General features: G+C 46.1%; 1 protein-coding gene across 1 annotated transcript in view; it reads left to right on the top strand.

Annotated features, from left to right (window-relative positions):
* LOC132835852 (nuclear receptor subfamily 5 group A member 2-like) overlaps positions 1–21,243 on the top strand; it is a 53,571-nt gene that overhangs the window by 15,021 nt on the left and 17,307 nt on the right. Inside the window, exons 3-4 of the mRNA XM_060854948.1 lie at positions 3,015–3,156; positions 9,368–10,017. Of these exons, the coding sequence (XP_060710931.1) occupies positions 3,015–3,156; positions 9,368–10,017 (792 nt within the window). The remainder of the gene's footprint in view (positions 1–3,014; positions 3,157–9,367; positions 10,018–21,243) is intronic.

Below are 21,243 nucleotides of genomic sequence, written 5' to 3' on the forward strand. Positions count from 1 at the left end.
AAAAAAAATGTAGTTTGTATTAATTTAACCAATCATGCCCACTGCTAACAAGTGACCTGTCCCCCCTTACTGCCCTCCTACTGTCTATCTCAGGCCAGGAGCAACAATACTGTAAGAAACGCCCTCTCTTTGATTCATCCCAGCTCTGAGGACATATGCTCAGCAACAAAAGTTTAGCTTCTGCATCAAGTAGTCTTTTGTGTATTATAGCATCCCAAGTTGCTTAACGGTAGAGGATCTATCAAACAAAGTTTGAGAAGCAGCCCCACACAAGATGCTAAAAGGATAACTCTTAGGAGAAGGAGGTATGTTTTATGGATCTCAAAGGAGGTGACAGTGAGAGAGATAGACAGTGAGACTGGAGCCTGGGATTCAAGGTCTGAGGGATTCCAGGTGGGGACGACCTGTCCTGCTATTGGGGAAGAGTTGACATTCCTGATGAAGGGCTTTTGCCCGAAACGTCGATTTTCCTGCTCCTTGGATGCTGTCTGAACTGCTGTGCTTTTCCAGCACCACTCTAATCCAGAATCTGGTTTCCAGCATCTGCAGTCATTGTTTTTACCTTGAAGAGTTGACATTGCAGATGCCACCAAGGGAAGACTTACAGGAGCATTCAAAACAAACTTTGCATATCAACGGGGCCATTCCTGATCAAGAAACAAAGCAGGAGGGGTGGTTTCTGGTTCACTTCCCTGTGCGACGTTAATAATCGTCAATCACTAATTCAGAAAACACAGCTTCCATTAGGCCATGCAAATAACCAGTACATCCCACACCAGGAAAGAAGGAAGCTACAAGGATAGGCTTTACTCGGTAAAGATTAACAGAGTCATCTCCTGTAACATGGTGCCGTTAAACCATAAAACGGTGCGGTAGGCAGGCTGACTCACTGCTGCATGTTCATGACTTGGATGACACCCAAGTCTCCATTCAAAGCTGTGATTTCCATAATGAGAGAAATTCAACGGGCTTGTGTGTAATTACCTTGAGTATAATTTCACCAGAGATGCTGGAATAAATCCATCAGGAGCATGAGTAATCAGCACGTTGGCATCCCATTGACATCCTGGAGAGAGAAATGGGAGAGAGCGGGATGAGAAGTTGACCCACTGCCATTGTTGGGGCTTCCCACCTGGAGAGGAACTCTTATCTATCAGCAGGCACAAGGAGTCAATTGTGTAACTGTGTAAGGCAGACTGGCGAAGAACTGGCAGTTTCCCTTCCCTCAGTGAACCAGCTCTGGTTTTAGCTGGCATTAATCACTTTTACACAAGGTGTGACTTGTGCTCACAGTTTTGGCCTCCTGATTTAACGAGGGAAGACTATTATTATATCACAGCCACTTCAGAGAAACTCTCTTTCACAAATTTGAGCAGATTACGCCTTTGAAATCATAGAATCCCTACAGTGTGAAAACAGGCCCCTAGGCCAAACAAGTCCATAACAACCCTCTGCAGAGTATCCCATCAATTCCCCCAATCCTCTGCATTTCCCCAGACTCATGCACCTAGCCTACACATCCCTGAACAATTGGCCAGTTCGCCTGACCTGCACGTCTTTGGACTGTGGGAAGAAACCGGAGCACCTGGACGAATCCCACGTAGGCAAGAGGGAGAATGTGCAAACTCCACACGGACATTCATGCAAGGGTGGAATCGGACCTGGGTCCCTGGTGCTGTGAGGCAGCAGTGCTAACCACCGAGCCACCGTCCCGCCCCTGCACATTGGAATAAGAGGTGTTCTTATGACCACAACAATTAGACCAGAAGAGGTAGGAGCGGAGTTGGCCATTCGGCCTGACGAATCTGCTTGCCATTCGATGAGATCAGGCAGATCTGATTATCCTCAGCTCCACTTCCCTGCCTGTCCCCCACAGTTTGATGCCCGTACTGATTGAAAATCTGTCTCTCTCATCTTTGAGGATATTTAATGGCCCAGACTCGGCAGTCCTTTGCCATAATCAATTCCACAGACTCATTCCCCTCTGAGAGAAGAAATATCTCCTCATCTCTGACTTAAATGTGCAACTCCTTACTCTGAGATGATGCCCTTTGGTCCCAGACTCTCCCACAAGAGGAAAACCATCTTTCCACATCTAAACGTCAAGTCCCTGAAGAATCATGTTCAATAAGGCCTTCCCTCATTCTACTGAACTCCAATAATTAACAAGTCCAATCTACTCAACCTCTCCTCATTGGAAAGTTTGGGAATAACCTCATGAATTTCTTTGGATTTCTTTCCTTTCCTTAGATAAGGGTACCAAAGCCCTTCATAGCATTCCAATTATGGACTGACCACTTGGACATGTATTTGATTGTTAGAGAGCCTGACAGGGCAGGCACTATGAGGTCATTTCCTCTCGTGAGGGAGTCTGGAACAAGAGGTCACACTTTCAGAACAGGTGGCCTCTAATTCACCATGGAGGTGAGGAAGAATTCATGTTCCTAGAGGGTCATGAACCTTGCGACCCCTCTGCCTCAGACAGCAATAGGCACTGGTTAATTAGACATATACAAGTTCTTGAACTAGAAATGACGCAGGGGTACGGAGAAGAAAGTGAGGTAGAGGTCAAGATCAGATCTGCCATGTTCTCATTCAATGGTGGGGCAGGCTTGACTGCCTAAATGGTCTACTCCTGCACATATTCCTAACTTTGTTTTTGATATTAAGGTTATTCTTCCAACATATAATCTCATTGCAGTGTTGCATTGTACTTTGTACCTTCTCCAAAATCAACACGTCCAAAATATACCGCAGGGAATAGGGTTACTCTGAGTGGGCACGGACAAAGCTTAAACAGTCATGACATCATACCTCAAAGCAGCAATGTTACTCTAAACAGGCAAAAGGAAATAGTTGAAATCTCTGGCTGACTTCAGGCTGTGGAAGTAAGAGGTCAGAGCAGCATTTCCTAGTCTGGTATCTGCCTTGTATAGACAGCTGCCTGTCCACATCTCACAGGAAGTGTTATTGATTAACTAAATTAAGAAGCTGTGTGTATGCTTCTATTTCAGGGCTTTTTCAAACGCACAGTTCAGAATAACAAACGCTACACCTGTGTAGAAAACCAGTGCTGTCAAATCGACAAAACCCAGAGGAAACGATGCCCTTACTGTCGGTTCCAAAAATGTCTGACTGTCGGAATGAAGCTGGAAGGTAATTACCTCATTCGTATTCATTCTTTTCTGAACGAACACAGCACTGTGCATTTATGTGGTGCCTTTAGGTGTAAAGGCCACAGATCGAGGGCCTGGACGACTGTGTCACCCATGATGGAGCGGTGGGAATTAGGGATATTCAAGAGGCCTGAATCGGTACAAAGCAAGGATCTCAGAAGGTTTTAGGACCGTGGAAGGGAGACAAGAGGCCATGAAGGGATTGAGAAGGGGGTAAATATCCTCTCTGTCAAGAAGAAGTGCTCAGAACATGGGTAACAACACATTTGGTACCTGAAACCAAAATCTGACTAATGTCCAGCAGAAATGGAAAATGATACATTATTTTTCCCTCTGATGTTCTTCGACCTCGAGTTGTTGGGGAATTAATCTGTGGACATTGAACACCCCCTCGCCCCTGCCATCCTCCCAGAGAGGTTACAACTCGATATAGCTCATATGCGGACATAGACACTGAGCTCGGGCCAGTTAATCATACTGGGTCCAATTCTATCCTGACTCAGAATACAATACTGAGTAGAGTGGGTTCTTAATTGATTATATGTTTTTTATTGGGATCTGTCTCTTGATTAAATTTTAAAAATATAAGCCAAAAAACTCTATAGACATAATGCACATAGGGAACAAATGTCAACTTCATTTCACGGAAACTGGGTAATCTTGCAACAATGTCTTGGGTACACCAGTATCACCTAATTGCAAATGGACTGAGGTTGGTGTATGTACAGATAATGGACCCATGTCATATAATCTACCCTTTAACAAGGATTCTGGGTAACCCAAGATGGAGGACAGGAAAGATTTCTGGCTATAACAGGCTGCTCCTTTTTCGATGTATTTTAGGTGTTGGAGGAGATTTCCTCCGATTCCAGGAGCAGTAATTACTGTTTTATATGCCGTTGCAATTGTTTTGGAACTTTGAAAAAAAAAAGTCAAAACAACGGCACTTTTAAAAGGGAGAAAGACAGACAAAGGCAGCGAGCACATGGTCTGTAAGGTAGAGAGAGAGAGAAGAAATCTATACTGCTAACTGACACAGCAGTGAATCTGCTCAGTTACTGCCTTGGCTGTTTGAATTCATGTATCACTGGACATCGGGAGTGGGTGTAGGAAAACCTAACCAGTGAAATTCACAACTAATCTTGGAGGAACCTATTTGGGAGAAGTCACAGCACAGAAACAGAAAAATAAACAGTTTTATGTATAACCTTGCTGTAAATCTACAATACTGAGTAAAGTGGGTTCTTTCTTGATTATATGTTTTTTTATTGGGATCTGTCTCCTGATTAAATTTTAAAAATATAAGCCATAAGGATTAAGTTAGCCTGGAGCAGTGTTTTGTAGAGCAATAAGGTGGTGCTGTTTTCTGGGTCTGTAGATTGGAAGGAGCAACATGGGCGTGAGTAAAGTGATATGCTGTTTTTGTTGGATATGGGAATTTCAGGAGAGTTTGAGGGTTATTGTGGATTATATCTGCAATAAATGTCATTGGTTGCAAATCCTGTCAGATCGAATGGATTGGTTAGAGCAACAGTTAGAGGCAATGAGGAGTTTACAAGAACTAGGAAGCATGATGGATGGCAGTTATAGAAAGGGAGAAAAGCCACCGATACAGTCAGGTAGATGGGTTAGCTCCAAGAAAGGTAGGAGAGATGGGCAGGTAGTACAGGAGTCTTCTGTGGCTTTCCCTGTTTCAAGCAAGTATGCCCGTTTTGGAAAATGTAGGGAGTGATGGACTTTCAGGGGAATGTAGCATGAACAGCCAGGTTTCTGGTATCAAGACAGGCTCTAATGTAATGAGGGGTACATCGGGTTCCAAGCGTTCGATTGTGATAGGGGACTCTCTAGTCAGGGGGACAGACAGACGTTTCTGTGGCCAGCAGTGAGAAATTAGAATGGTGTGTTGCCTCCCTGGTGCCAGGATCAAGGATATCTCAGAGAGGGTGCAGAATGTTCTCAAAGGGGAGAGGGGCCAGCAGGAGGCCATTGTACACATTGGTACCAGCCATAGGAAGGGAAAAGGATGAGATTCTGAAGGGAAAACATAGAAAGTTAGGCAGGAATTTAAAAAGGAGGTCCTCAAGGGTAGTAATATCTGGATTATGCCCAGTGCCACAAGTTAGTGAGGGTAGGTATAGGAGGATAGAACAGATGAATGCATGGCTGAGGAGCTGGTGTATGGGAGAAGGATTCGCATTTTTGGATCGTTGGAACCTCCTCTGGGGTAGAAATTACCTGTTATAAGAAGGATAGATTTCACCTGAATTGGTAGGGGACTAATATACTGGCAGGGAGATATGCTAGAGCTCCTCGGGAGGATTTAAACGAGTAAGGGGAGGGGGGAATCCCAGGGAGATAGTGAGGAAAGAGATCAATCTGAGACTGGTACAGTTGTGAAAAGAAGTGAGTCAAACAGTCAGGGCAGGCAGGGACAAAGCAGAGCTCAAGGGAGCACTGATAAACTAAATTGCTTTTATTTCAATGCAAGAGGCCTAACAGGGAAGGCAGATGAACTCAGGGCAATGTTAGGAACATGGGACTGGGATATCATAGCAATTACAGAAACATGGCTCAGGGATGGGCAGGACTGGCAGCTTAATGTTCCAGGATACAAATGCTACAGGAAGGACAGAAAGGGAGACAAGAGAGGAGGGGGAGTGGTATTTTTGACAAGGGATAGCATTACAGCTGTGCTGAGGGAGGATATTCCTGGAAATACATCCAGGGAAGTTATTTGGGTGGAACTGAGAAATAGGAAAGAGATGATCACCTTATTGGGATTGAATTATAGATCCCTTAAAAGTCAGCGGGGAAATTGAGAAACAAAGTTTGTAAGAAGATTTCAGTTATCTGTAAGAATAATAGGGTCTTTATGGTAGAGGATTTTAACTTTCCAAGCATAGACTGGGACTGCCATAGTGTTAAAGGTTTGGATGGAGAGGAATTTGTTAAGAGTGTACAAGAAAACTTTCTGATTCAGTATGTGGATATACCTACTAGAGAAGGTGCAAAACGTGACTTACTCTTGGGAAATAACGCAGGGCAGGTAACTGAGGTATCAGTGGGGGAGCACTTTGGGGCCAGTGACCATAATTCTGTTACTTTTAAAATAGTGATGGAAAAGGATAGACCAGATCTAACAATTGAAGTTCTAAATTGGAGCAAGGCTAATTTTGACAGTTTTAGGCAAGAACTTTCAAAAGCTAATTGGGGGCAGATGTTCACAGGTAAAGGGAAGCCTTCAGAAATGAGATAACGAGAGTCTAAAGACAATATACAGTAGCGCCTCGACTTACGAACTTAATCCGTTCCGGGGCCCAGTTTGAGAACCAAAAAATTTGCGAACTGAAGCAACTTTTCCTATTGTTCGGATCGCATAAGAATGCTTGGACGTAGCAACGAACACTGTTCACAGCGCACACACCAAACATGAACTGAATGAGATCACACGGGACCCGAGAGCTTTTGTGTTCAACAAGCGCGTAGCAAAGCAGAACAATGAAACCACGTGGTCGCGCACGGGCTTTTTGCGTTCGTACCTTCGTTCGTACCTTGAATTTCGTAAGTACGTTGAAGCAAAATTTTACGTAATTCTGTTGGTAAACCGATCTGTTCGTGAACGGGGTCGTTCGGATGTCGAGGCGCTACTGTATTCCTGTCAGGGTGGAAGGGAAGGCTGGTAGGTATAGGGAATGCTGGATGGCTAAAGAAATTGAGGGTTTGATTAAGTAAACGAAGGAAGTATATGTCAGAAATAGACAGGAGAGATCGAGTGAATCCTTAGAAGAGCATAAAGGCAGTAGGAGTATACTTAAGAGGACAATCAGGAGGGCAAAACGGGGACATGAGATAGCTTTGGCAAATAGGGTTAAGGAGAATCCAAAGGATTTTTACAAATACATTAACGATAAAAGGGTAACTAGGGAGTGAATAGGGCCCCTCAAAGATCAGCAAGGCAGCCTTTGTGTGGAGCCACAGGAGATGGGGAAGATACTAAATGAGTATTTTGCATCAGTGTTTGGAAAAGGATATGGAAGATATAGAATGTAGGGAAACAGATGATGACATTTTGAAAAATGTCCCTATTACAGAGGGGAAAGTGCTGAATGTCGTGAAACGGTTAAAGGAGGATAAATCCCCAGGACCTGATCAGGTGTACCCTTGAATTCTGTGGGAAGCTAGGGAAGTGATTGCTGGGCCTCTTGCTGAGATATTTGTATCATCAATAGTCACAGGTGAGGTGCTGGAAGACTGGAGGTTGGCCAACGTGATACGATTATTTAAGAAAGGTGGTAAGTACAAGCCAGGGAATTATAGACCAGTGAGCCTGACGTTGGTGGTGGGCAAGTTGTTGGAGGGAATCATGGGGGACAGGATTTACACATATTTGGAAAGGCAAGGACTGATTAGGGATAGTCAACATGGATTTGTGCGTGGGAAATCATGTCACATGAACTTGATTCAGCTTTTTGAAAAAGTAACAAAGATGATTGATGAGGGCAGAGCGGTAGATGTGATCTATGTGGACTTCAGTAAGGTGTTTGACAAGGTTCCTCATGGTAGACTGGTTAACAAGGTTAGATCACAAGGAATACAGGGAGACTAGCCATTTGGGCACAGAACTGGCTCGAGGGTAGAAGACAGAGGGTGATAGTGGAGGGTTGTTTTTCTGACTGGAGGCCTGTGACCAGTGGAGTGCCACAAGGATCGGTGCTGGGTCCTCTACTTTATGTCATTTACATAAATGATTTGGATGCGAGCATAAGCGATACAGTTTGTAAGTTTGCAGATGACCCCAAAATTGGAGGTGTAGTGGACAACGAAGAAGGTTATCTCAGATTACAATGGGATCTTGACCAGATGGGCCAATGGGCTGAGGAGTGGCAGATGAAGTTAATTTAGATAAATGTAAGGTGCTGCATTTTGGGAAAGCAAATTTTAGCATCACTTATGCACTTAATGCTAAGGTCCTAGGGAGTGTTGCTCAACAAAGAGACCTTGGAGTGCAAGTTCATAGCTCCTTGAAAGTGGAGTCACAGGTAGATAGGATAGTGAAGAAGGTGTTTGGTATGCTTTCCTTTATTGGTCAGAGTATTGAGTACAGGAGTTGGGAGGTTATGTTGCGGCTGTACAGGACATTGGTTAGGCCACTGTTGGAATATTGCATGCAATTCTGGTCTCCTTCCTGTCGGAAAAGTGTTGTGAAACTTGAAAAGGTTCAGAACAGATTTACAAGGATGTTGCCAGGGTTGGAGGATTTGAGCTGTCGGAAGAGGCTGAACAGGCTGGGGCTGTTTTCCCTGGAGTGTCGGAGGCTGAGGGGTGACCTTATAGAGGTTTATAAAATCATGAGGGGCATGGATAGAGTAAACACAAAGTCTTTTTCCTGGGGTTGGGAGTCCAGAACTAGATGACATAGGTTTAGGGTGAGAGGGGAAAGATAAAAAAGAGACCTAAGGCGCAACTTTTTCACACAGAGGGTGGTACGTGTATGTAATGAGCTGCCAGAGGAAGTGGTGGAGGCTGATACAACAGCAACATTTAAAAGGCATCTGGATGGGTATGTGAATAGGAAGGGTTTGGAAGGATGGCATGTGGGACTAGATTGGGTTGGGATATCTGGTTGGCATGGACTAGCTGGACTGAAGGATCTGTTTCAGTGCTGTACATCTCTGTGACTCTCAGTGAGTTTCTGGTTCCATACCCCCCTCTCTCTCTCTCTCTCTCTCTCTCTTTCCCCCCCTCCTCTGTTCTGGCTCGAGATAGAAGGAAATGCTCTCATGCCTGGATTGCCTGTAGCCTCTCACTTTCTCCCTCACCGACCCCGATCCATTGAATCTCCTGATATCTCATCTCCCCGTCAGAATTGTGGAATTAGCGATGAGGTGCCAACGTAGTGTGGGTGACGACCCAAGTGGGTTCTGTCCCCAGTTGCCTCTCGCTATCCGTGGCTGGGTTTATGTACAACAAACAGCACGTGGTGTAAAACAGCAAACTCACCCTGAGCTGAACGGAACTGTGAGGACTGGGCTAGAGCAGGAACGGACAGCAAGTAAAGGAGGGTCAAGGAATATGAAAGTAATTTCCCTTTACGAGCATTAATGACACAATTTGCAAAAATGAATACACATTCGTGCTTATCTGCTGACAGATAAGTTATTCAGTAACTCAATGTTTTCTTTCCTCATCAGCTGTACGGGCAGATCGCATGAGAGGAGGTCGGAATAAGTTTGGGCCCTTGTATAAGCAAGACAGGGCGCTGAAGCAGCAGAAGAAGGCTCTCGTTCATGGCAGTGGAATCAAATTGGACCCTGCCCCCTACGTAATGCAAGGCGTACCAAAGGAGCTCAGTGCCCCCGTCCCCAGTGAGAGCCTACACTCTCCGTCCAAATGCCTTTCCTTCAGCTACCACGGCCTGTCAGCGGGGGATTGCGAGAGCGGTGTGGCGGGCACTATGCCAGTCAACGTCCCCCTGGCTGCAAACGGAACCCTGCCGGGTTACCACCTGTGCAACCCCTTCCTGAGCTGCCACGTCAAGTCGGAGCATGTGGACCCCAGATACCCGGGCTCACCCGAGCCGTTGCTCAGCAGCCCGTACCCAGAGGCCTACAGGCCCAGTCCCTCGGCCGCTGTGCCCCAGCTCATCCAAGAGCTGGTGAAGTGTGAACCAGATGAGGCACAGGTCCAGGCAAAGATCTTAAGCTACCTCCAGCAAGAGCAGACCGCCAGGGGGAAACACGAGAGGCTCAATACATTTGGAATCATGTGCAAGATGGCTGACCAAACCTTATTCTCCTTGGTGGAGTGGGCCAGAAGCAGTATATACTTCAAGGAGCTAAAGGTAATGTACAGAAAAGAATGGGCCTTTTTCACCTTCATTGGCCAATTGTTCATCAATTTTGATTGCTCATTAAAAATGTTCATAACCTAGCCTTATGGACCAGACTAACCCGTCACCCGACCAAAATATGTTAAAAAAGTAGCCTAGACCCTAACTTTTTCCTATATTAAAATTGATATGAAGTGTTGTGGTCCAAATATGGCACAATTGATCAAACTACTCGACGTTAAGCCAAACACAATTTATTTAAGTAAAAAATGAGGTCTATTTATTTAAACACTGTTGTTAAAATACAACCAAAACAAAAGAGGAAATCAGAATAATTTAACTCTATTGGAAAAACTTAACAGAATAATAGATACAGTAACTATTACTAATTAACGGTTCCAATGTGGTAACATTACCTAAACACACCCCTTGGCAAAAGGCAAATTCAGAAAAACAGATTTTGTCTCAAATGCAATTCAGCAGCCCAGGAAGAGAATCCCCAGCTTTTGACTGTAATTGAGAGAGGGAAAAACAGCTTCAAGACCCCAACAGCAACTGCTGAAAAATAAAAGCTAAACATCCCTGGTTCTGAGGGGGAGGTGAGTTTGATCACACCCAGTCAGGCTGCTTCTATTGTTCCAGTCACTTAAAAAAAAACTCTCAAGGCTTTACAAGTTATTTATCTTCTCAGAGACCGCTCATCACCTGTCCCACAAACTCTACCTAAATGTAACTAGGACAAGACATCTCTTAAAGCCACAACATCATCATGCTAGAAGTAACAAAATCTTCTCTCCTACTGCACCACCTTTGTAGGATAGTATTCAGGCTTCGGAGGTTATAAGTGTGCAATGTATCCTCAAACTCACAGCACCTTAAAATTTACCTGATAAATTACTAGAGTTAAGTCTAAGTTCTTTGACGATGCCATTGGGAAATCTATAAGATATTTCAAATAGAGCTCAAAGAAGGGATTTGGTATGTTCACTGTGACAAACATGTGGGATACGCAAGTCCATGTGTCAGGGTACATTCGACAGAACATATGTGACAGAGTGCAATTGACAGCATGTGTGTGGAACTGATTGATCTGACAAAACTCTGTGGTGACCATACTTTGGAATGGCTGCAGTAAATCATGGATAATGTCACTCCCAAATACCCTCCCAGCAGCATGACCCTTCATAGATTCCCTACTCTCCTGGCTCTCGGGGACATGGTATATCTACACTTGCACTCTGACCTTAACCCTAAACCTAGTGCTACTAGGCTGTTGCTGTTCCAAGTCCCTTCTCGAACTAATGCTTAACTTTATAAAACTCTCATTCTTAGTAATCCTGTATTTTTGTTATTTATGTATGTCCTACTGCATATCCATCTCACTGGTCCAGCATTTCTCTTCAGCTCCTCCTTGAGTCTTGCTCATGATTCTCCTTGCTGTTGTTTTCAGAGTAAGACCAGCATTTATTTTGTGGGCGGCACGGTGGCACAGTGGTTAGCACTGCTGCCTCACAGCGCCAAAGACCCGGGTTCAATTCCCGCCAAAGGTGACTGACTGTGTGGAGTTTGCACGTTCTCCCCATGTCTGCGTGGGTTTCCTCCAGGTGCTCTGGTTTCCTCCCACAGTCCAAAGATGTGCAGATCAGGTGAATTGGCCATGTTAAATTGCCTGGAGTGTCAGATAAGGGATAAATGTAGGGGTATGGGTGGGTTGCGCTTCAGCGGGTCGGTGTGGACTTGTTGGGCCAAAGGGCCTGTTTCCACATTGTAAGTAATCTATTTTCTCATAACTAGCACAATCACATCCCATTAACTGCACTGAGTGGCACTGACATCCATAATATATCACAGGTAGACAACATGAACAGGTAGCAGGCAATGGTATCGGGGTTCCATCATTAGGTTGTTAATCCAGGGGCCCAGGTAATATTCTGGGGACCTGGGTTTAAATCCCACCACAGCAGAGGGCAGAATTTGAATTCCATAATAATTATGAGTCTAATGGTGACCATGAATCTACTGATTGTCATGGGTGAGAGAAAAAAAACCCCAATCTGATTCACTAACGTCCTTTCGGTAAGGACACTGCCATCCTGACCTGGTCTGGCCTACATGTGACTCCAGACTCACGGCAATGTGGTTGACTCTGAACTGCCCCCTGGGAAATTAGGGATGGGCAATAAATGCTGGCCTAGCCAGTGACAGCCTCATCCTCTGAATGAACGACAAAAAAGATCTAGGGGATGCATTAATCCACACACCTTTCCTCCTAACACAAGTAAGAGCTCCGTGTAGTTTGAATGGCAATAATTCCATTGTTCTTATCGTCTAGTTTCTGCTCATTCAAGAGGCAGAGCCCCTGAAGTTGCTGGGTGAGAAAGAAACTCATCTTCCGAAAATACATTTTCTGTCCTCAGAATGTCTCGGAACTCTTCAAAACCAACACCATAATTTTGGAATTTGAGAGACCAGTGTTCTAGCGATCAAACGAAACGGCCAATTTGAGCACAGCAAGATCCCAGTAACAGCAATTCAGATTACCCGGTTAATCGCTGTTCGTTGATTGAGGGACATTCTGGCATTGCCCACCACTTTTACAGGTTTCTGTAACTGGCTCAACTCTGTGGAAATGGGGTGCACTCTGACAAAATGAAAACTTCCTGTTAAAATGTTTCCGATCTCAACATCAAGATGTTGTGGCCTGGCCACAGTCTGAGCAATTAGCTCATGCGACTGCCTGCAGTTTTCATGTTATGTCACAATACGAAGGTGAAATGTGCAATAGCTGACCAGCAGCGTTTCTGAGGCAGGAACACGGTCATCAGTGCCTCCATTTTCTTCAATGTGATTTGACGTTGTTAGGTTACAGGCCGCTCCAGGTATTGCTGGCTTGCAACTTTAGGAGAAAGTGAGGACTGCAGATGCTGGAGATCAGAGCTGAAAAATGTGTTGCTGGAAAGGTGCAGCAGGTCAGGCAGCATCCGAGGAGCAGGAGAATCGGGCATGAGCCCTTTCCTGAAGAAGGGCTCATGCCCGAAACGTCGATTCTCCTGCTCCTTGGATGCTGCCTGACCTGCTGCGCCTTTCCAGCAACACATTTTCAGCGGCTTGCAATTTTTACAAAAGGATCATCTTTGCTTTAGGTATTCCTCTCCAGCCTCAGCCCTCCCTATCCCGATAACCTATCGTACAAATTCTCCAGCATCTCTGCGCTTTTGCAAAGCCAACCTATGAAGGGATATGGACCAAAGGCAGCTGTATGGAGTTAGGTCACAGGTCAGCAATGATCTCACTGAATGGTAGAATATTCTGGAGGGGCTGAATGGCCTACTCCTCAACATGCATTCCTATATTCAATTCTCCCCTCTTCCACATCTCTGGGTTTTTTTGCTTCACCATTGGAGATTGCTCCTGGTGATGGATAGTGCCCTACATTCTGCTAAACCTTCCTGAAATGCTTTTACTTCTCTCTCAGTCCTTGAAAACATTCTTAAAATCCACTTCTCTGACCGAGCTTTTGGTCAATTCCCCTAAATATTTCCTCATTTGGCTGGATGTCCGGTGTTGTTGGGTGAAGGATCTTAGGCTATAATTTAACCCAGGAGGTGCCCACACACTTGCTGCTACAAGAGTCGAGAGTGTGGTGCTGGAAAAGCACAGCAGTTCAGGCAGCATCTGAGGAGCAGGAGAATCGACATTTCAGTAATAAACCCTTCCTGTTGAAGGGTTTATTACTCCCACAGCTACCTAGACTACACCTCCTCCCACCCTGCCCCCTGTAAAAACGCCATCCCATATTCCCAATTCCTTTGTCTCCGCCGCATCTGCTCCCAGGAGGACCAGTTCCAATACCATACAACCCAGATGGCCTCCTCCTTCAAAGACCGCAATTTCCCCCCAGACGTGGTCGACGATGCTCTCCACCGCCTCTCCTCCACTTCCCACTCCTCCGCCCTTGAGCCCCGCCCCTCCAATCGCCACCAGGACAGAACCCCACTGGTCCTCACCTACCATCCCACCAACCTCCACATACATCATATCATCTGTCATCATTTCCGCCACCTCCAAACGGACCCCACCACCAGAGATATATTTCCCTCCCTTCCCCTATTAGCGTTCTGAAAAGACGACTCCCTCCGTGACTCCCTCGTCAGGTCCACATTCCCCACCAATCCAACTTCCACTCCCGGCACCTTCCCCTGCAACAGCAAGAAATGCAAAACTTGCGCCCACACCTCCGCCCTCACCTCCCTCCAAGGCCCCAAGGGATCCCTCCATATCTGCCACAAATTCACCTGTGCCTCCACACACATCATTCACTGCATCCACTGCACCCGATGTGGCCTCCTCTATATTGGGGAGACAGGCCGCCTACTTGCGGAACGTTTCAGGGAACACCTCTGGGACACCCGGACCAACCAACCCAACTACCCCGTGGCTCAACATTTCAACTCCCCCTCCCATTCCACCAAGGACATGCTGGTCCTTGGACTCCTCCATCGCCAGACCATAGCAACACGACGGCTGGAGGAATAGCGCCTCATCTTCCGCCCAGGAACCCTCCAACCACAAGGGATGAACTCAGATTTCTCCAGTTTCCTCATTTCCCCTCCCCTTACCTTGTCTCAGTCAAATCCCTCGAACTCAGCACCGCTCTCCTAACCTGCAATCTTCTTCCTGACCTCTCCGCCCCACCCCCACTCCAGCCTATCACCCTCACCTTGACCTCCTTCCACCTATCGCATTTCCAACACCCCTCCCCCAAGTCCTTCCTCCCTACCTTTTATCTTAGCCTGCGGGACACACTTTCCTCATTCCTGAAGAAGGGCTCATGCCCGAAACATTGATTCTCCTGCTCTGTGGATGCTGCCTGACCTGCTGCACTTTTCCAGCAACACATTTTCAGCTCTGATCTCCAGCATCTGCAGTCCTCACTTTCTCCTTCCTGTTGAAGGGCTTATGCTCGAAACGTCGATTCTCCTGCTCCTCGGATGCTGCCTGGCCTGCTGCGCTTTTCCAGCACCACACTCTCGACTCTGATCTCCAGCGTCTGCAGTCCTCAAGTTCTCCTATTGCTGTTACAAGTTAGATATTCTCAACATCAATATCCTGAACAACACAAAGTCAGAAGCCAGTAGCCTGCGTGCGGTTGCTCAGTTTGGACTGGATGGAACAGCAGCTGTTGTGATGGAGGTGAGCGGTGGATGTGTTCTGTGACAGGAAGAAAGTGTTTTGTTTGCAGGTTCATCTGCTTACTCTGACATGATGGCACTTCTAGCCTCAGGAACTGCTCTGTAAACAGAATGGGTTCTGTCATCTCTCTCTCTGCCAGGGGAATCCCTTCAGCTCAGTTATCGCTGAGACACTTATCAGAGTACTTGTTTATTTTTTGTTTGCAAAGGGAAGTACAGACAGCTGACCCAGGCAGTAAGTTGTCATGGATATCGAAGCACCAAGAACTGAAAAAGTTTCTTTCTCTGATTCCCAGTTTCTTGCAAGCAGTCTGAACTAGGTCACCAACCCAGAACGAAGGGAGAGTTGGACAAACAGCCTAACCAACTGCTTGCATCTCAGTCACCTCTTCCCCCTTGAGCTCTGGTATTGTGGTCTCTTTATCAGAGGAAGGAAGTCCTTGCTATCGAGGGAGTGCAGCAAATGTTTATCAAATTGACTCCCAGGGTGCCGGCACTGACTTACGAGGGGAGACTCGGTCAGTGAGGATTGTATTCACTGGAGTTTAGAAATTAGGGGGATTTTATAGAAACCTGTAAAATTCAAACAGGACTAGACAGGGTGAATACAGAAAGGATGTTCATAATAATGGAGGCTGTCCAGAACCAGGAGCTTCAACTTAAGGATAAGGGGTAAACCTTTTAGGACTAAAATGAGGAGAAATGTCTTCACGCAGAGAGTGGGGATTAAGTTAGATTCCCCACAGTGTGGAAACAGGCCCTTTGGCCCAACAAGTCTATTGTCATAACCAGTCCACACCAACCCTCCAATCAGTAACCCACCCAGACCCATTTCCCTCTTGACTAATGAACCTAACACTATGGGCAATTTACCATGGCCAATTCACCTGACCCACACAAGTGTGGATTGTGGGAGGAAACCAGACCACCCAGAGCAAACCCACGCAGACACGGGGAGAATGTGCAAATTCCACACAGACAGTCACCCGAGGCTGGAATTGAACCCAGGTCCCTAAGGGCTGTGAGGTTGCAGTGCTGACCATTGAGCCACCGTGCCACCCCTTTTTTAATCTAATTTTTGTCTTCCTTTTCCTTTCACACTTTAGTCTTTTGCTCCCTCTCAATTCAGTATCCCCCCCCCCCCTTACATTTCATCAACTTCATCTTCATTCTGTTGATTAGATTACTTACAGTGTGGAAACAGGCCCTTCAGCCCAACAAGTCCACACCGACCCGCCGAAGCGCAACCCACCCATACCCCTACATTTGCCCCTTACCTAACACTACGGGCAATTTAGCACGGCCAATTCACCCTGACCCCACACATCTTTGGACTGTGGGAAGAAACCGGAGCACCCGGAGGAAACCCACGTAGACACAGGGAGTACGTGCAAACTCCACACAGTCAGTTGCCTGAGGCGGGAATTGAACCCGGGTCTCCGGCGCTGTGAGGCAGCAGTGCTAACCACTGTGCCACCGTGCCGCCCACTAAATCCTGAGGAATTCATTCCCACAGGAAGTTGTCGAGGCCAACACACTGCGTGTTTTCAGGAAGGAGTTAGATACAGCTCTGGGAGCTAAAGGGAGATGGAAGGAAGTTGGGGTTGGAGGGAGGAATAAGGGTATTAAACTCAATAGTCAGACATGACCATGTTGAGTGGCAGGGCACGCTCAAGGGGCTGAATGGCCTACTCCTACCTCCTGTCTTTATATGTTAGGCAGAGCACAGTTCATTGTCGATGTCTCTCATTATTTGTTAGCTCACCATTGCCACGAATTGACCATATGAATCATTCAGGGAACCATGCTCCCAACTCAGGGTGAAGATCTTCAACACAGGAGAGGAAGAAACAGAATTAGAGGAACATAGATATTCTCTCTGGCTTCATTCCCCCCCCTTCCCCCTCCCCCTCCTCCCCCCTCACCCCACCCCCCCCACCAAGGTTCCTGATTGTTTCCAAGCTTGTCATTAGTTCCAATAACTTGTTCAGATTCTTAAAGTATTTAATTGGTGCAATTCCCCTCACGGAATGCACCCTAACAGTTGGGCTGCCATATTGTAAAATGGCTGCTTTTCCATCACTAGCCGTGACCTTCTCTAGATATAATTCTGAAGGCTAAAGGGACCAAAGGCTTTGGGGAGAAAGTGGGAACAGGGGACTGAATTGGATGATCAATTGTGATCATATTGAGCAGGTTCGAAGGGCAGAATGGCCTCCTCCTGCTTCTATTTTCTATGTTCTCGCTTTTTCTGCCCTTCACCTTTACAACCCGTGTTCACCTTGGTTGAAATGGTTCCCTGAGGTGGAAAGGCTGGGCGGATTTTCTCCGAAACATTAGTAATGGCATCCAACTGCACAGGAAAAGTGGAGCTAACTGCCCTCTTTTCCCAAGCTAGGGGATGGCTCCTCACAACTGAAGGAATTTTTGGATTTCTCCCTAAAACCAATAGATAGGGATTGTAGACCCCAACCATATTCACATGGATTGCCAACGTTAATTGTCAATGTCTGTTTGTAATTTGGGTGGTACATGAAGATTTTATGAAGCATCTCATCTCTTGATGGGATTTCTTTCATGCACTCAATACTAACGGGAATTCCTGCTGCTGATGACACGACCACAATGTTCATATTTCCACATATCCCTAAATGCCCTTCACCACTGCCAGTTAGGAATTTAGCCAATGCCTCCAATCAACCCCTATCCATAACCTTATCCACTATTATTCTTTACGATACTACAGCTTTATATGAATGGAGTTGCAATGTCCATAAAGTGCAGGATGTTTTATCTTTCCACATCTCATGCCTTCAAATCCATTGCTACAATTGCATTAAAAAGTCCCTTGTTAATAGAGACTCTCAATGGACTCTGCAGGTGTCCTCCAATACCACTTACACATGGTATATTTATCTCTGATCTCTTCTGTGAGTTTAATGGGCTCATCATCTCTCACTCATGTACCCTACGGTCCACTTTTTAACTTGTGGGAAGATGGATGAACAAACCGCTGGTTCAGTTTAAAATAATTTGCCATTTTAATATTTTTTTGCGTATAGAGTTTATTAACTGCTCAGTCTTACAGCTCTTTTAACACTCCAGTCTGAGCTGTTCCCCAATCAATTAGCCCAATCACCCATATTAACAGGGAGATGGCTTAAAATCCAACAATGACGGCTGGTGAAAATTAAATTCATATGACTTAATTACTATTAGAGGGGACAGTGTACTGCGCATTATACTTGGTGAGGGGATCCAGTCTCTGTGCAGTTATTTCATCATGGAAGGATGTTTGTCCTTACCTGGACTGGTGACTCCAGACCCACAGCAACGTGCTAATCCTTAACTGGCCTCACGGGAGATTCAGGATGGGCCTGGCCAATGACAAACGCATCCCGTGAAAGAAAGTTTCTTTCAGGCAACAGAAGTTTGAAATTCCAGTTCGTAGGAGGCTGCAAACTAGTTCCGCTTCTGGCCTCTGGCTCAGAGATGGCTGTCACATTAGCAGACAAGTCACACTGGTCAAGAGGGAATGCTCGAGGGTATCTCTTTTGGTTTCTGGTGCAGGAAGTCAAATGTAAAGCCTGCGCACCCACTCAGGCCGATGTAGAAGTCTCTTGGCCATTATTCAAAGAGGAGAGGAACAGATTGATGTTTTTTCTCCCAACCGACACATCTGAGACAGACGAATAGGTCGTTCATCCATTTGTTATCTGTGGGATCTTCTGTGTGAAAATAGCCCCTCACTTGCGTTGGTCCAAAATGGACCCCACGTGTCAGGTCCTGAGTCAGCCCTGGTCAGAGGGAAGCCCAGGCAAATGAAAGTGTAAGGATAACCCTTGTGGGGCATAGCGCACTGCTCATTAGAACAGGAAGTGATGGCCTAGTGATATTATGACTGGGCTGTTAATCCAAAGACCCCAGGTAATGTTCTGGGGACCTGGGTTCGAATCCCAACACAGCAAGTGGTGGGATTTCAACTGAGGATTAATCCAGAATTAATAGTCTAATGATTGTCTGGGGTGGAGGGGAGAGACCCATCTGGTTTACCAATGACAACTGCATTCCTTAAGTGATCTGGCCTACATATGATTCCAGACCCACAGCAATGGAATTGACTCTGAACTCCCCTCTGGGATGGGCAATAAAGATTGGCCGAGCCAGTGACACCTTCATGAATTATTTAAAAAAAAACAAATTTGACCACAAGAATCCCTGTCCTTTCCTGAAAGAAATCCACGTGGCATTGGGGAAGTGTGCAACTATCGGGATTGTTCTTCCTTAGAGTTGAGAGGAGATTGGGTGGAGGTGCTTAACATCACAAAAGGATCTGGATAAAGTAAATGAAGACCCTCGATGGCTGGAGGATTGAGAACCAGATGTGCTGATTAGCAAAAGAACTGCAGGTGACAGGAGGAAGAGATCTTCCTGTTTGCACGATGATAGAGAAGGCACAGACTCAATGATGAGCCTTGAAACGGCATCAGTTAGTTGAAACAGGAAAAGATTAGTATCGGCAGTGCCCCTACCTCTGATCCGGGAGGTTTGGGCTCAGGTCTAACCTGCTCCAGAGGGTGTGTAATAACATCCTTGGATGGGGAGGGGGTTGATAAAAAGAATAAACGTAGGATTTAGAGGTCACTCTTTGAAAGAGCTGTGACACATTTAACGGGCTGAATGGCCTCTTGCTGTGCTATAATGAAGAATGGACTAAGTGCTGAGAGAGTCACGAGGGTCCACCCAGCATGTGACACACCAGTGGGAGCAGGAACAATCTGTCTGTTTAAAAAATGTGGGTGGCATGGTGGCTCAGTGGTTAGCTCTACTGCCTGACAGCGCTGGGTTCGATTCCACCCTTGGGTGTCTCTCTGTGTGGAGTTTGCACATTCTCCACATATCTGTATGGGCTTCCTCCCACAGTCCAAAGATGTGTAGGTTTGGGTGGATTGGCCGTGCTAAATTTCCCACAGTGTTCAGGGGTGTGTAGGTTAGGTGCGTTCGTCAGGGATAAATGGAGAGTAATGGGGGAATGGGTTTGGGTGGGGTACTCTTCGGAGGGTCGGTGTGGGCTTGTTGGGCCGAAGGGCCTGTCTCCACGCTGTAGGGATTCTATGATTCTAAGGAGCCCATGGTAAAGTAAGCTACTAGCCCTCACTGTCTGGATTAAAAGCCAGTTAGTGGGAAAACCTCCGGAGAAGTTGAGACACAAACAGCAGCAATTTCAGGAGTGAAATGTTCCGAGCCGAAAGAGTTGAGGCAAGAAAGCATAAGTCACTGTCAGCAACGTCCTGGACCCAATTCCCTGGATGGGACATCCTGGTTGGCAGCATTACATGGGTTGAATCAAAAGGTCAGTGCTTTGATCTGTCCTCAGATCTCTCCCCACCTTCCCCAGTTGCTGAAGTGAACCGTCCTGTTCCTGTAACAGAATGGGAGGAAACAGCACAGTTCCAGGTAACCTCAGCCTGCTCAAGGTTGAAGTGAGCTGGGGCACTGGCTGACTTTAGAACTGGGGGAGTTTCCCAATCCTCAGGGAATGCAGAAAGAGCATTTTTAAATGCGTTTCTCAAAACACTTGAGGAGTCTGTTGTTTACGTGAAACGGTGGGTGTGTTTTTCGATGAGCTGTTTTGATCACTTCTGCATGATGCACGTTCCGAACATCACACAGCAAAATCGCAGCAAAATTATTACTGCACTTGCTGTATCCTACATGTCATCAGGTAGTAATCTCACTACTGAGTTACAAAGGCTTGGTTTCAAGTCCCCATACCAAGGCTTGAAATCGAAACTGACCGTTCAGTAAAGCACAGAGGCAACAGTACGCTGTTGGAGATTGCTAACTTTCAGGTGAGCCATGCAGGTGGTGTCCAGGTGGATATAAAACAAACTTCCATGTTGCAGAGGAGCCCGGGACATTCTTCTCCGTGTCCTGGGGAGTATTTGTCCTTCAACCATTATCACAAGAAAAGAGTCAGATGAGCATATTGTTGCTTGTCAGAGCTCACTGTGCACAAACTCACTGTCATGTTTCTGGCATTACA

Source organism: Hemiscyllium ocellatum, chromosome 45 (genome assembly GCF_020745735.1).
Source record: "Hemiscyllium ocellatum isolate sHemOce1 chromosome 45, sHemOce1.pat.X.cur, whole genome shotgun sequence".
NCBI lineage: Eukaryota > Metazoa > Chordata > Chondrichthyes > Orectolobiformes > Hemiscylliidae > Hemiscyllium > Hemiscyllium ocellatum.